We start from the raw sequence: 17,514 nt of genomic DNA, 5'->3' as shown, positions 1-17,514 counted from the left end.
GATGGAAGAACGCAGTTTAAGGAAGAGGGAATGAATGAGAGCTACATTAAGAAGAGCTACGTTAAACATGCTGCTTCCACCTCCCACCAAGTGAAACAATGCACCTTTCTTAATTTATCTTGTTAGTCTTGGTGAATCCTGGCACAGAGCTGGGAAATGTAGTTCTTCAATACTTTAAAATGTGTAGTAAGTATTTATATACTTTAAGATTGAAGGTTCTAAATCACCTTGGCAGTAAGAGCCGTCATTAGGTGTGAAGGGCGACTTCCCCGTGGAGGTCTGATAACCTTCCCTGCAGAAGCAGTTAAATCCTCCGTTCACATTTTCGCATATGGCGTGGTCACCGCAGACAGCCGACTCACTGCATTCATCTATATCTGCAGATATATCAAAAAGTAATCTCTTAAATTACTGTTCTTTTACTTGCTTGTTTCCTGATAACAATATGGCATACAGTTAGTGATTTCCTATGAACTGATACAGGGAAGCAAGGGAAATCCCAGCGTTTGGGGAAACAGGACAAACGTGGCTGCATGCATTTCCTAACTCCAATTTGGCCAATCCATTCTGACAGAGTACTGAAAATGTTATTCATGGGCCATACTCTCAGATTGTTTTCTGAGTAGCATGATTTGTCAACAAGATCAGTAAATCTATTCCCATCATCTAAGATGTACAAGTTATTATAATTTAATAAAGACCCATTTTTCAAAGTGCACTTAAAATTATTCGCCTGCTAGTCTTAGGCTAAACGGATGATAACTCCGTTTAAAGTGATCTGGAGATGAAGATGGGCTCACTTTCACGACAAAGCTTCATCTCTGTGTGTGATTTAACCGAAAACTAGGGTCCAGCACATTGCGTTCTCCAACTCTCTTAAGATTTATCATGATTGATTACTTTTGTTCATATTACATTTGGATGATGATTCTAATATGCAATCATAGTTGAGTATGGATGAAGAAATAAACTGTGCAGAATTAAGTCTGAGGTTTTCAGTAGCTATATATTGACACTGTAATAAAGGTGCTGGGTTTTTAGGCTCACATCATTTATATTCTTAATTTAAAATTTTACACACTGCAATGAAATGGGCCTTAAAGTTATAAATACAATATAAATACACTGCCAGGTTGGGGAATGATTCCAAGGAACTGACTAGTCCAGATCATTACCTCAAATTAATGCAAAGGTTGTGTGTGTGTGTGTGTGTAGCCCAGTTCTTGCATCTTAGAAACACTTTCTATTAGATTAATGAATGAACCTGAAATTTTAATTTACGGTTCGATTATGAAAGTAACAAGATGGCATGGTACCATTTCCCAGTGTAAGAAGGAAGGGAGCTATTAAAGTCTAATTTAAAATGTCATCAGGCTGTTGTCTCAAATTCAGCTGTTCCTAATTTTTTCACTTAAAAATGCAGTGAAGGCACAGGAAAACACATGACTCAAGCCACGGAACAGAAAGTCAGCACAAAGCCTCTTGCTAGGTTCTTAATGGACTTTATGTTAGCTAGAAAGGTGATGATACTAGATTATAAAGAACATTACCAGAGGGAAAGGCTAGAAAATCATTGTTCTGATGACGTCTACGTATCTGTGATGTGTATTGTCTAGAAACCAGGGTGTGCAGCCTGGAAAGGAACACCTCCTCATTTTTTTTAACTTGTATATATGTTGTTCAAAAACTGTCATATTAATGTGTCAAAAACACATATTAATGCTTACTAACTGAAAACAGAAAAAGCTATGGAATGTTGACTCCTGCATGGAGGACCCATCCACCTACACTCTCTACCCACACTTTCTAAGCCACAAAGAAGTTGGAAAGAATGAGGCAAGGGTGCAGACAACGTCAATCAAGTGTCTTTTACTCTTGTGTTGAGATAGGGTTCTCACAATGCTGGCCTGGAGCTCACTGTGCAGCCCTTGAATTCATGACAATCTCTCTTTCAGGTTCTTCTAAGTTCAGTGGTTTCAGGCCACCATACATGTCACCAAGGAGCCCTCCTCTCCCAGGACTGTTTCAGAAGCATACGCTGCACTCCAGTGGGAAAACAACCTTAACAAGGCTGCGTGCAGACCCACTGAGTATCACAAAGAGAACAAATTATTTCCCGGGCAGGGCAATTAACACCTTCTTTGTCTATCATGTTAGAGACTTTGTAGAAATTGACTTCTCAAATGTGCAGCATTATCACGAACCCTATCCAACACCAACCTATGAGCAAAATGAAAAGTTCCTCCATAAATTCAGCTCTCTCCATCCTTCCACACAGTGGGTTTAAACACACTTGGTGATTTACCTTACTATTATATTTCCTTCCCGTATGTCTTCTGTGCTGGTTTGGTTCTATGTTGGTTTGATTTCTCTCTCTCTCTCTCTCTCTCTCTCTCTCTCTCTCTCTCTCTCTCTCTCTCTCTAAAAATTCATTCTCTAAATATTTCACACATTTATACACTATACCCTGATCATACCCGCCCCACTCCACTCTTCACTGAGATTCTCCATCATACTTCTCTCCCAACTGTGTCTCTCCCCCCCCTCATTCTTTCTGTCTTTCCTTTTTCTCCCTCTCCCATTCTTAATTCTTTTTGCAAATTTTATCCAACTGAATCCAATTAGTGCTGCTATGTCTGTATGGGTGTGGGCCATCCCTTGGCCTCAAACCTATCAGGGGTCAAACTCCTAAAGGAAAGGGACTTCTCCTCCTTCAGCAGCCATGAACTACCAATATCTCCTCCGACATGGATCAGAATTCTGGAGGCACTCCCCAATCCATGGTGGAATTTTAAACTGGCTGAATTTTGTAGGGGTCTTATGCAGACAACCATAGCTGCTGTGGGTTTGCACGTGCAACGGCCCTGCACACGCAGCCTTTCAGAGCACTGCAGTGTTTCAATTTATTCTTCGACGGCTTCATCACGCTCATGGCTTGGTTATTCATCCTCTCATCTTCATATTTCACTCCATGATCCTCCAAACAAGTTACTCCTCTCATTACCATTTTGTTTTGTTCTTGATTTTGTTTTGTGATCATTTTTTTTTTAATCTTTGGTTTGTTTAACCTTGGGATGGGAATGTAGCTCATTGATATTTCACAAATGTGTAGTAAGTATTTTATATAGTTTAAGATTGAAAGATATATCTATATTTATATCTCACCTTGGCAGCAAAGTTATCATTAGGTGTAAACTGTGACTTTCCTGTAGTTAAATCCGCCATTGACATTTTTACCTACAGAGTGATTATCGCAGATAGAAAACTCACTGAATTCATCTTTATCTGCAAATATTTTAAAAAGTATTTTCTTAATAAGTGTTCAAATGTAAAATCAAGTAAAATATTATTTGCTTCCTGATTATACTATTATATATGGTTAGTGATGCCATATCAAAAGATACAGAAAAGAGGAAAGCTAACCCCTGGAACTCACTGAGAAGCAACTCCCCAGTCACTACACCCATGAGGACAAGGACTCCTCTTCCCTCTATAGCCTTCAGCTGCCAACAGCTTCCTAAGGAGGGGCTGGAGCCCACGAGCCTTTCCTCTGTTCATAACTGAATGTTGATGCCTGTGGTCCTATGCAGCCCCTAAGTAGGGTTATCCAAGTTCATGGGTGCCATGGCTACTGGAGTCCTTGCTTTAATGATGGATTCCCAGTGCTGTTCCCTCAGATTTCCGCCTTCCCATCATCATGGGCCAAATAAAGCATTTCAGCTCCTGAATTTATTGAATGAAAATACGATGATCTAAGAATGGTAGCAATGGTAGTAGTGTCCTTGGGATGCTAGCACTCAAGATTAAGCCCATGCAAAGTTTTTATACTTAGTATCTGCATCTTATGGAATAACATTAATTATCCTATCAAACTAATGCTTCTTAAACTTTAGTCTGATTTATACATTTACATCTATGTAATGTCTAGAGAACATTCTGTAGCAGCCATTCTGTTTCTATGGCTCTTACTATCACACACACAAATTGTTAAATATATACATATATATTTATATGTATGTTGTATATACATAACATTCATATAAATGCAAACACATATAATGATCACCACTAAAAATGAGGAGGTCGTGAATTTTTGTGGAAGTCAGGTGGTGATGTAAGAGGAGTTAGAAAGGAGCAGAGGGAAGGGTGAGAGCAATAGCAATGCAAAGCTCACCCATGAAGTTTCAAGAAAACAAAAATAAGAAAATATAATTGGGTTTAATATGATAAAACACATTCTACACATTGATGAAGATGTCAATAATAAAACCTATTATTTTATGTGCTTTCTAAATCTTAACAAAAATGGAAATGTCCTTTAAAACAAGGAAGAAGTCTATATTACTGAATTTGATATTGTTGTTCTGGGTGTTACTGGTGCTCAAGCTTAGCACAGTAATGGTCAGTGATGATCCAAATGGAACATCTCAGCATTCATTAATACTTCTACTGTCCTTGGGACAACACTCTGTATTCCTCTTCTACCTAATGCTTTGTAAAAGAAACATCCTATCTCATAATGGGCTGAAGCTGCCATAGAAAAATAAATATGGTTTCTATCTTGTAGCAAGGTCCATGCTAACAATGTCTGCAGTCTCTTATGAGGCACAAATGGCTTAAACCTACTACACTGATTCTATTCTCCTACAGTTATAGGCATGGGGTTGGCTAGGTTTATATCCTAACCCTCTTATACTGTAGCTGTAATACAGTAAACAAAGATGCCTAATGCAGAAGAGGTGCATATATCATAACCCACGAGGGAATGCATTGCACGTAGCAGTGGTATCAAGGCTACAACTGATACCTGATCTTACAATCGGAAAATCAAATCAGTGATTTTGTTTCTATTTGCAGTGCTGCTAATTGCAAGAACCCTGAGAGTATGTATACGGGGGGACGCAGAGGAACGTGTTGGTAGGTTGTCCTGTCTTGGTGATTAGCAAAGTTGTCTAAGAGAAAAAGAGCACTGGCCTCCATCCTAATGACAACTAAATTGCTGCTACATCTGACTAAGACTAACTGAGAAAGTTTAATAACTGGTCCAATTTCCCTGCTATTTGCAGCTCCTGCCTTTGTTCTAAAAATTCAGTATTACTCAAAAAGAAGCACAACCTTTACAACCGCAAATTATCCACTAACTTTAATTTAAAAGTTAAAATACTTAATTTTAATTTAATTTAAAATACTTGTTCCTTGTCTATGACTGGCAAATTCAGTGGCCTTTTTTTTTACTATAATCTTTCAAAGTGTAATTAGATGATGATTTTAATCATATGTTGTTTATAATACTTATTAATAATGTTGCTTTCTAATGTTGTGTTACAGAATGTAGAAGGCAAATAATTATTGGAATAATTCACAAAGATAAGATTCAATTTTAATATTGTTTTAACTTCAAGGAAATAAACCCCACTAGAGTTACATGGACAATCCAAGCTAGGTAGAACATAAAAACACATGTGTGCTAAGCTCCTAGGCGAGGGTTAAAGAAAGATACTCCCTACTCTTCAGCCTTTAATCATTATGGCTTCTAGGTGCTTAAGTTTTCCCACCTGTGAAATGCTGGTCTTGAACTAGTCTTTTAAGGGGTAAACATCTGAAGTTCTGTTTTGCTGTAACTCCAAGGGAAAGAAGAAAACAATACACAGTCCTTTCACCCTACACCTGCCTGAAAAAAAAATCACCTTACATGTGCGGAGCTGCATTTAAATAAGTACTACAGTCAATTTTTCTTAAACCATGTCTTGCTCTGGATAGAAAACTTTGTTTTCTTTTTATTGATGTTTAATGATGTTTCTATATATTGTTGTTTAATGAGCATAATATGTCACATTTAAGAATTAACTGAATTAAAGACCAGAAGCACTACATTAAAAGGTGATAATAATACTAAGAGGGGATAGATTTATGGCTCTGTATGAACTCCCTGAGGATTATCAGCGTGAACAATGAAAATTACAATAGAAGCAGAGAAAATGGAAGGAGCTGCTCAATAGCTTTTCAGAAAAGCATAATCCTTATGGACAACAAAATTGGTGAAAAATAACATTTTTCCAGAGAATGAGTTTTTCACTGAATAATCCATCATACGAAACAGGTAAAAAAAATAGGACTTGGGACTGAGGATTGGGTTTTGATACAGTTATTGTGTTTACAAACCCCTTAAAAGAGTTACAAGGGAGTTAGCTAAGGCTTAGGGTCATTCTGCAGTGTCTCAGTAGAAATGAAAATTGGGAGAAAATGTGCTGTGTGTGCGTGCATTGCATGTTTATGCACATGTGTGCATTTGTGTATGAGTGTGTGTCTGTTTTCTCTGGTGTCTGTGAAATAGACCTTCTTTGAACTGAAGAATATTAAAAAATAAACCTGATCCGATGAGAAGATAAATGTCTTCTGGAGACTCGAGGCTACAGAAAACTAGAATACAATTAATTTTTTTTAATTACTGTGTTAACTGTTAGGCCTCCCTGCTCTACTCATGTTTATTGAGTTACACAATCAGTAATTAACTCTTAACAATGAAACTTATTACATGACATTCGAAGGGAATCAGCAGCTGGAACATAGGCTAGAGAAATCCAGTTAGCACTTAAGAAAAACAACATTGTTTTAAATACTTTGTACCCTGGCAGAGTTAGATACAGCACATAGCAGCACAGCTTTCAAAAACTGTACCCACTCACATCTCAGGTGAAAAGAATGGCTTTCTGGGTATAAGACTGTGAGTCTGCACTTCTCTCTTTATGTGAAATGTAGCCACGTAGAAGAACCTTTCACTGTTCTTGGGCATAAGCTAATACTTTGCCCATCTACATCTATTTAATTATTTATATAAATCAATTATTATGTAACCATATATACAGACTCAGAAAGCAGAAATGTGTACATTGCTGTACTTATATAACAGAAACAAAGTCATCCATTTATCTATCATCTATCTATCTATCTATCTATCTATCTATCTATCTATCTATCTATCTATCTATCTAATCTATCTATCATCTATCTATCTATTTGCATGCATATAGCTGAAATTAAACTACTTCATGAAAATTAACCAAGAGTAGCTCATAAGTTGCATATGAAGCATCTAAATTAGGTTAAAGGAAAATATTTCGCCCACATTGGATTTGAGTCAATCGTTTAGTTACTCAAATATTTATGGAGTCATCCAGTTCCCAAATGTGAAGGTCTATATTGGGAAATAAGTAAAAATTAATCAAAAAGTCAGGATCTGTGCCTTCCTGTCAAGAGTTCACATTCTGAAGGTAACTTACCACACAAGCAGATAATTGAGTTTTTATTAAAATAAAAGTTTTCATTTATAGATCTAAATTTGAATCCTGTCACAGAATGTTGGGGGAAGTTTATATTAAACTTTAAAATAAATTGTGTTTCCAGATCAGTTATTGGTGATATAGAAAATGATGAGGATTGAATCCCATGTGGGCTTCTGCTACAAAAATAATATGCAAACATGCATAGGCAGAGGCTTCACTAGATCTGAGTTACCAGTCAAAGTCCATGCAATTGAACCACTTTATATTGCCTAAATGAGTGGTTTCTAAAACAAATTAGCATATTAATGTGCTGATTAATTCCAACAATCCTTATTAATATTGTACAACATAGTCACAGAAAACGTTGACATCGAATTTTATATTGTTCTTTGAGGGTAGCTTTGGACATTTGGCTTTTTTCTTATCAAGAACTAGGAAATTAAAATATTTGCTATATCCAAGTATTGCAAACTGGATATATAATGTGGACAAATTCCCCAAAGTTCCTATTCAAATCTTGTTCAATAAAATACCACTTATCTGAAAGTAACCTCCAGATAGTGGATGGGTAAGAAATTATCTTTCAGAAGTAGTATATAAATATGAATTATGTAAATACCCTTACACTTTGCAGTGTCTAACTTTATAATAATTAAACTTTATGGATAAATTTACTTTAGGTGGGTAGACTGTAGAAAAAAAAGCTGCTTCTTGGGTTGGAAAGATGACTCAGTGGTTAAGGATGTGTACAGTTCTTGCAGAGGGCACCCACATCAGCCATCTGTTTCTCAAGTTCCAAAGGGACCTGACATCCATGGGCATCTACATTCACACCAACACATGACACTTACAGAAACATGTATGCATATAATAATTTAAAACAATACCACAAATATATGTTAAAAATCCATTTCTCTTGTTTTCTTTTAATACTCTAAATCACAGTTACTTCCAGTGGTTCTATGTTTAATTTATTTCTACATTAATTTATCATATTTAAATATAAATATTTTCACATATATTCTTAAAATCTCTCATCAACAGTTAATTGGAGAAAATTTTAGAATTAAAAATTATTAATAGGGAGAGGTATTTAGTATCCTTTCAGTAATACTTGTTGACCAGTCTTTAACATAATGAATTGAGTGTGGCAAGTTCAAAAGTACACACAGTCCCCAACAAAGGTATGCATGGCTGTTGGAAAAGATGTATTGAAGACCAAAATTACCAGAGTGAAGTGTTTGTACCAACTATGTCTGGTCTTTAGTAAACAGCTACATTACTAGGTTACAATGCAGACAAGGGAATGGCTTCCTTAGGCCAATTTGTGGATCTAAGGATTTATATTATTTGCAGAGATTTCAAAAAGAAAATGAAGCTGAAATGATGTACTACACTGCAATTAACAGTTTAGGGAAAGAAATGTTACTCTGACAATACACTCAACCAAAAAAAGGTGTTTTCATAAATATCCTGCAGCATAAACTAAGGAAAATTATATTATTGATACATAAGGTACAGGGAGGCATCATCAACAATGGGAAAGACATGTTAAGTACTTGGAACTAGGTCAAAGATGGCCTTCAAAAGATTTTACATAACAAAAAATTAAGCTTGAATCTGAGTATCAAAGCAGTTTTGTAATACCGGAATTACTAATGAAGAAGATTCATGCGGAAACCAATTCTCAAGGATGCACCCGAGCTATAGTGAAGAAAGAGGCACGCTACATCTCATAACTACCAAGAAGTCGAAGTTGATGACTCAGAACAAAGATAGTGGGTGGAGCCAAAGCAGAATAAATATGAATTAAAGTATGTCTCATCTGGGTGATGGGTAAAACAAATTTTTAGTTTTGTCTACCAATTTTTTTGAATGGTGAAATAACACTTCAAATATATTTCTGTTGGGATTGGTTAGTTATTTTCTTCAGGTCTGATCAAGCATTGGTCAGTATGAATTACACTAATAATTCAAAAGTGTTGGAACTTTTTAGTTACTTAATTGTCGTGATTAAAAAAAATGCCTAGTTTTACTTGGAAACTCCACTTGGGATAGTTCCAATGATGCCAGTACAGAGGCAGAATAAGATGGATGTAGGTTTTATGCTCAATTTCAAAGACAATGTATTTGTATTGTTGAAAAAAGTAATTTTGTCATAAACAGTGGGTCTATATAAGAAAGAGAAAAAGACAAGAGCAACTGAGCAAATTGGGAGTGTAGAGATCATGGGAGAGGATGGAAGAGGAGAGAGGAGGAAAGGAGGGAAGCGAAGAAAAATGTACAGCTCAATAAAAATGATTTTAAAAAAACAATGTTTCTAAATAAGGCACAAGTAACAAGCATCTAAACCTCCAAATCCAAGAATCCCAAGTACTTAGTGTTGGCTGACAGGAGGCTCCAAACCATGGTACTACAGTAGTTCCATTTGTAGTAAAACAGAGTTTAACTGCTTTTATAGAATATGGATACTCTGAAATACTAACAAGAGTTTATTTTGTATCCTATTTTCAAATACAGCTACCAAAGATAAGAAAAATGACTTGAAATATTGAGATACCATTGACTAGGCTCAAAATGGATTACAGCAACTTGAAAAGCGCAGAATTTAAACAGCAGCTTCCCTCTTGGCCCCATCTTCCCTCCGGTCATGACTGCTAGCATTACTTGGCAAATTACGACACTAAAATGACGATAACCGTTATTTGATTCTGCCTGAAACAGACCCTGGGTGTCAAAGTTGGAGCAATATAAAACACTTTATCTGTTTCCTTTATCCCCGTGCAGCTCTTCAGCTCATCCCCCCCCCCGTCCCCTTCCCCGACACTGGAATAATCCCCTCCACCTGTTCCTCTAATGAACTTAGGAACACCATTACTCAGATGCCCCCCTTTTGTACATTCTATGGACTCTGTTTTTTTGCTGGTCATCAAGGTCATCCAGGTAAAGAGGGAAGCAGGAAGAGGGAAGGAAAAGTCAGCCAAGAGGGAGGGATGAGGGATAGCAGCAGTGAAAACAAAATGAGTACCGTCAGTCAAGGAAAATAGTAGGCCCACTGTGAGCACGCCACACCCGATGTCTTTCCTATGTGCACACCACACCTGATGCCAATTTCCTGGTCTAGGAAAGGCCAGGGAAGGAGAGGAAAGACAGATGAAACCATAAATCCAATATTGAAGGCGATGTACTCCTCTTTCCCACTGTCGATAGGAAGCAGTAGTGTAAACTCACGTTCCCTTGACCATGGATTTTAGTAAGTCCAATTTACTAAAGAAAAAGTCAAAAGCATCAAGTGAAAAGCATTACAGTTTGCAAGGTAAACAAAATAGAGTTACACAGGAATAAAATGTTTGTGCTGGGTGTTTGTTCATACTTTGTAGTTTCTTTAATGGAAAAGCGATTTTTAACCTGTTCCAAACAGCAACTATTATTCCAAGATCTTTTGAAAAGAAAAATATGCCTTTGACGATGGATCAGCTTTTGAATGGAATGCAGAAGCCGGGGGTGGGGGAAGGCAATGACAAATAATACATGCACAAAACATTCTCTGAGGCTGTTTTTGCAATTACTTTTTTTTCTTAAGGAAAATGTAGCACTTAAGAAAATACTCCCATTTTCTGCTACTATCATTTTTGGTCTTCTCTTTGTCAGAACTATTAATGTACACATATTATAAAAACAAGCACACTCAATGCAAGTAGAGGAGGGAAATGGAAAGAGAAAAAAAAAACAGCCCTATTTTTCTACATAGCAGAAGCGATTTCTCTTGCTCATTGGATATAAGGCTGGGACAAAATCCTGACACATTCCTTTCAAACTATCAATCAATGATTTTGCAACGTTTCATTCCCTTGTACCCATCAGCTCTGATAGTAAAGATGAGTAATATTCTCATAATCTCCCTGGAACTCAAATGATGGTTATGAAGTCGCTTCTGTGAAGCTCATTTTATTGACTTTTGTTTCTAATCATTGAAGTGATACATATGCAATGGGGAATCGAATCATCGACAGAAGGTCTTACAAGCCCTCAATGCAAAAACCTTGATGGTTTACAAAGGAACACCAAAGAGGGGAGCTTCAGATTATGCATCTTGGAGAAAGTAGAGTAGTATGTGCAAGTTAACTAAGATAAAAATGATTCTCTATTATTCTCTGATCAGCTAAAAAATGTTTCTTCATACTGACTGACATTTATAGAGATACAAGGTCACACAGTGGCTCATATATGAATTCTGCAAGGAAACATTAAAGAAGGCATTGTAAGGAAATGCCAATCATTTCAGAAGACAGACAGACCTACCTTCATAAAAGGCTAGACAGTGCGGTACAAGTCGTAGGTAACAAACCCTACATGTACAGTCTCATAGGGCTAATGACCGTGGATGATAAAGACAAAATACTGTCATCTCTCCTTATTTACAGGGGGCCTGCTGGACACCTGAAACTTTAGGCAGTGCTATATATATATATATATGCTTTGCTTTGTCCTGTATGAGATGAGAAAACTTGACTTAAAACTCGGGTGCCATGAGATGTGAACAGAAGTCACAGTAATAAAACAAGACAGTTACAACAATATTCTGCAGTGGAAGCTATGGGAATATTGTCTGTGTCAGAATAGCTTATTGCACAGAAGTAACTTCAAAAGAAAAATATTTTATATGGACATGTGATTATTTTTCTTTCTAAAGTTGTATATTTACTCCTTCCTACTAGAGAAAACAATCTATAGTTTCCCTTTGAATATCTTTCATCACTATTTTGCATTTTGGAATCACTATGAAGTGAAGTAAGGGATTTTTTGACCACAAGATGTCTGATGCCCCTGTACTGTTGACAGAGATTGCTAGTGAATGATGGGTAGACAGGGTAGACTGCAAGGAAATGCCGGATATGGGGATGACGCCCATTCAAATGCAGGTTCTGAGAGATCTCCATCAAACTACTCAGACTCCTGCTCACTTTGAAACTTGTGAGTTACTCATCTGTGAAGTCTTGCATTTATTATCTCTATACCACTGTTACCCAGTGTTAACTGTAATCACAGAGAAGCTGCTCCCCAAGGGAGCTTCTTACAGGTGTTTATTAGCATGCTGACACATTCCTAGAGGAGAGGGTAATAAACACTCTGGATATAAGATGTTCTGTGGGCTCATATTACTTTGGTCTCTGGTAAGCATGTGCTACTATATATACAGTATATGGAGAACATCATATTCTATCTCAACATTGAGTCTGTAGTAGTTTTTTCCTTCTAAGAAAGTACAGCTATTGAATGCAGCATTTTGAAGATTATTGGCTGACTTCAGATATCATTTAATGGGTTAAACATTTAGAGAAGCAGAGATGAGCCCACCCCCGACCACTTATTGATTGCCTTAAGGGGTCATCTCCATCTCTTTTAAGTGACACGTAGGGGCATATTGTCACATAGACTAATTTCTCCAAATGTAAATGTGGCATTCTTTTTTGAAGAATCACCTTGTATCGTGATTTCTCTAAACCATGACTTATTTCAGAAGACTTTATACTTTAGCTGAATCCATGATATCTTAACTATCTCCATGACAGTTTACACTGTAAGTGATGTGAATAATATTTATCATTTAAAAGTACCATCTAACCACCAGAAAAAAAAAAAAACCATTTAGCTTCCTGATGATTAGGACTTTTGGACATCCTATAAGTACAAAAAAAAATTGTGGTTCTTTCCTCTTGAACAGTACGTATGGTTTTGACAACTTGACATAAAAAAATTATCCTCTGCTTTAGACCATGAACACAGCAGGACAGACTGGGTCTGAGACATGGTGTAAGGAAATCAGAGATATTATTTTAATGGTTATCTTTAATCTTTTTTGGATAATATTTCATAATCTTTTTTATAGTCCCATAATTACTAACTGCTTATGTACACTACTTCAATGTCTGCAAAATTCATTTGTGGAAATTCACTTCCGACCTCAGTATTTTCTAGAATTGAATATGACAAGTTGTAATAGATTGCATTCTTTTTCAGTAGGGCAGTGGTTTGCTTTGTTCATGTTCTCTTGTTCATGCCATTGTTCCACCAGCCTTCTCTGGGTTCGTGCTGGTGACATCTCTGTTCCTCTCTCATCCTGTTCTCCCCATGCAAACAGAAACTTGTTCATTTCTTTAGATACTTCCCACAAACACTTAAGCATACTTCAAAATGGTAGTATAACATCATCTGTATATTACATTTTCTAAATGTATATAAGTAGAAATATATTATATCTATGTGTTCAAAGAAAGTAATGTAGAAATTAGGATTCCAAGATTTTTTCCATCTCTGTCTGTCTTTGGAATATTAGATTGACTTATGCCTGTAATAAATCCCACCTAACATGATTTCTCTTTCGATAAAATGAAGTAGAATAATAGTGATGCTTCATTTAAATTCTGAGGCTATGTAAAATTAATAAAACACCCAACCCTGATTAGTATAAAATGAAGTTGCCAATCCACTTTGGAAAAATGGTCAAGGAAGTTTAAAAAAGTTAGATACAAGTTACGCTACTGTGAGATCTCTTTGTTTCTTTATTGTAAGCTGACAAATGTTTAGTTAATTTATTCTGTTTGGAACTGAGATTCTCAAGTGAAAATGCCATAAAATATCTGTTTGTTAGGAATGAGTGCATAGCTGCCACATTGAGATACACCACGAATCCTCGCACAATGAGGGACTCATAATGCTGAGTTTTCTCGCTTGGATAGCGTCTGGGTGTGTCTACTATCAACGCGCTGTTTTGCCTCCGTAGCAGTCCATTGTTTGTTTCATCCCCAGGGCAGCCAGGCTGTGCTACTCAGCCAACACCCCAAACTCATCTTCCCTTTGCCTCAAACACCCTTTTTTGACTTTGTTACCTGACGCCAATTCTTTGAACCCTAAAAGAAGGTGAGGAGAAACACTGCGACAGGAACATTCTCACCCCAGAGTGCAGCCAAGGTTGTCTTTCATGGTCTATGAGACCTCCAGTGACAGAACTATTCACGGGGTTTGTCCATTTTAAAACTACGCTAGGACAACATCAAATGCGTTTTGCAGCTGAGAGTTCTCATTTGCATGCCAGCGAGATGAAGTATGACATTTGTTTGTGTTTTAAAACAAGTCTGTTTTATCCTTAAAGTGTGCCCCCCCAAACCATTCTTTTATTATTTAATGTTCTGCTGGTTTCAAACCAACAGTCCTGTGACAGCCTTATATGATTCCTTCGTAGAATTAGTTGAAAATAAATTTTCGCATTAAAACCAACACAAGAAGAAATAAAAGCATGCAAAAGAGCCTTGCTTTTCTTTTAAGACAGTGAACATTTCTTCCATTGTAGAAGACTTCATTGATTTCAAAATTGTTACTTTTCAAAAAAGGCATTAGTAATTTATAGCTATTTAAATAGAAAGCAGTACTGAGTGTAGACAAATTTCAGGTTTCCAAGCCTGAAAATAATTGCCTCAAGGGTCAGTTGGAAATTGTTTTCTTCCAACAGTTTTGCAGCCTGAACCAGTGGCGAGGGAGACCCAGCTTTGTGGAGATGATTCAACTAATACTGCAGACCCCGGGAACAGACACGAGGCCTTATTTTCTGGACCAGTGATCTGGACCCAACATGGGGTGGTAAACTCGATCCTATACCTTGAGATATGAATGCTTAAGTGCAAAGGGGACTGGTTCAGAAACACTGTACAGCTCGGAGATGAGTGCTCGGGATCGGAGTGATTATGATGGTGCCCGTGAAATGTACACTTCTTTATCACACTCTGCTGCTTCTATCCCTCAGTGTGCAGTTACTGCATGTTTTAATGTCCAATAACAGCATTTTATGGCAATCCACTGATGTTTTAAAGGTATCTTATTCTTATCCCACATGTTATTTTTTATCAAAGTACAAAGCAGGAAAGGTTGCACAGTAGCCTTAGAATTAAGTAGCTCCCACCCCTATTTGTTATGGAAAAGCTTAGGAAAACAAGGACGTTGGACACAATTCATGACTCTCAATTCGTACTATCTGCTTAAGATATTTTTATGCTTATTTTTCCCTTAGCACTACTGTTAGGGATGTCATTTCAAAGCCTAATAAAATCCTTCCACTTAAGCCCTTTCTTCCTACAGCTCTTCATCAATCACGACAAACCTGTGCTCTGTCATGGAGTAATTGCAAGTTGGCAAGCTAAAAAGGGCATCTTCATGTCCCATCCCCTTATCTTTATGCAGGACAAGGATGACAGCCAATTTATTAGTTGAGATACTGTTAAACTCATCAAATACAATAGTGTGTTTCTCCTTTGAGATGTTTTTGTTATGGAATCAAGGCCCTTCCTGTGAAATGCTTGTTAAACGGAGGCTGTAATAGCAGTTAGGTCTGCTAATGATTCCCTGGGTACTGACTTATAGTAAGGAAGCACATCCGGAATTCTAGTTAAAGGGCCCCCACTAGGGACTTTACAAGAGGAAAGGTACGTGACCCAAATGTAGCTTTGCTTGCTGTTGTGACTTTTTTGAGTTGAGATAAACCCCAGCCCTGGTTTCTTTAGAACTTATTGGTTTTTTTTTCTCGTTATCTGCCCCAAGCCCTTCAACTCTATGCTATGTCTGTTTTGTTGTTGTTTTTAATCCTATACAAAGTCAGGAAATTAATTCTGTATTTTTAAGTTTCTGAAGAGTTACTTTCAGCATTAAATGAGATAGACATTAAAAATGAACCTGAAAAGATATAAATCTGTGAAACTAAAATATTATTGGTTTTTTATTATCTAGAAACTTAGGAGGCAGAGGCAGGTAGGTCTCTGGGAGGTCAAGGATAGCCTGGTCAACATAAAACATTTCAGAATAGGACTACATAGTAAGACGCTTTTTAAAATAAAATAAAATAACCATTGATCTTTAAAATGAGAAATTGATTAAGTCATGAAATAAAAATTCACTTGATGCTTATGGTTATCAAATCTAGATTTGTAGTTTGATGCATATATTTATTTTCAGAGTTGTTTTTAAATTTAAAGACTACACTATTTAAGCTTAAAAAATTTAAAAGAACTAGGCTTTCTTTTTTGGGGGGTGGTGCCACCAACTAGTTCCCAAATCATGATAAAGAGATTTATTATTAGTTTCACCTAGCCTGCCTAATGCACCTGATTGGTCTTATAATAAAAAGAAAGCCTTAGCTTAGCTTTTTTTTTTTTTTTTTTTAAATCTCTTTCTCTTTATCTATATTTTGCCCCAGGGCTTTTTCCCTTTCATTTTTATGTCCTATTTTCCTGTCTGTCTGGTGGCTGCTTGGCTACTGGCCCCGGGTATGTCCCTCTCTTTCTACCTTCTTTTCCTGCCAGGCACTGAAAACGAGTGTTCTCTCTCTCTCTCTCTCTCTCTCTCTCTCTCTCTCTCTCTCTCTGCCTCTCACTCTCTCACACACACCTAGATTTCTCTTCCTATTTATTCTGTCTGCCCACTATCTCCACCTATCCTTCTTCTGCTTAACTATTGGTGTTCAGCCTTTTATTAGACCAATCAGGTGCCTTAGGCAGGCAAGGTGAAAGGAATGCAACACATCTTCACCTAATTAAACAAATGCAGCATAAACAAATGTAACAGACCTTTACATTGCCAGCAAAGGCCACAGAAACAAATGTAACACACCTTCATATAGTTAAAGTAATATTCCTCCGCCTGAGCAAATGTACCTAATATATCTTTGCTTAGTTAAAATATTTCATAACAATTGTCCTTATAAAGGACTCTGTGAAACCATGGTCTCTATATAGTATTTTGTAGAGTGAACACAGAGTTGGCTAATCAGTCAACATTATCTATGCGATATTAAAAAAACTATTTGGAGCACTGTCTCCTTGTTCAGGCTTGTTTAGCTCACGCAAACCTTGCAGACTAATAGAAACGTAAATATTAGAGATCAACATGTTAACAATTCAGTTGTTCTAGTGGCTGTGGGACACTAAAGCAATTAAGTGTTAAGAAAAGAGTAAGGTTTACTGCTTACAACCCAATCACCAACTTTGTAGCAAGCAACACAAATGCCTACACAAAGCAAATCTAACTAGAGTTTTTATTGAAATAAAGATCCCTAAAGATCCAAAGTTGGAAGCATCCCGGGAACATGTGTATTGAACATTATTGAATAGATTCCTACCTGTCACTTACAAGGCAATAGCTGATACTGATGTGAGCACTTAAGTTCTAGGCCAAACTGCAAACT

The 17,514-nt window shown here is 36.8% G+C and overlaps 1 protein-coding gene across 1 annotated transcript in view; it reads right to left on the bottom strand.

The window, feature by feature from the left end:
* Adgrl4 (adhesion G protein-coupled receptor L4) overlaps positions 1 to 17,514 on the bottom strand; it is an 89,843-nt gene that overhangs the window by 39,396 nt on the left and 32,933 nt on the right. Inside the window, exon 3 of the mRNA XM_057794222.1 lies at positions 228 to 377. Coding sequence (XP_057650205.1) covers positions 228 to 377 — 150 coding nt within the window. The remainder of the gene's footprint in view (positions 1 to 227; positions 378 to 17,514) is intronic.

The sequence above is a fragment of the Chionomys nivalis genome, chromosome 18 (genome assembly GCF_950005125.1).
Source record: "Chionomys nivalis chromosome 18, mChiNiv1.1, whole genome shotgun sequence".
NCBI classification, from domain to species: Eukaryota; Metazoa; Chordata; class Mammalia; order Rodentia; family Cricetidae; genus Chionomys; species Chionomys nivalis.
The sequence above is the reverse complement of the archived record's forward strand: the minus strand, read 5'-3'. Positions and strand labels throughout refer to the sequence as shown.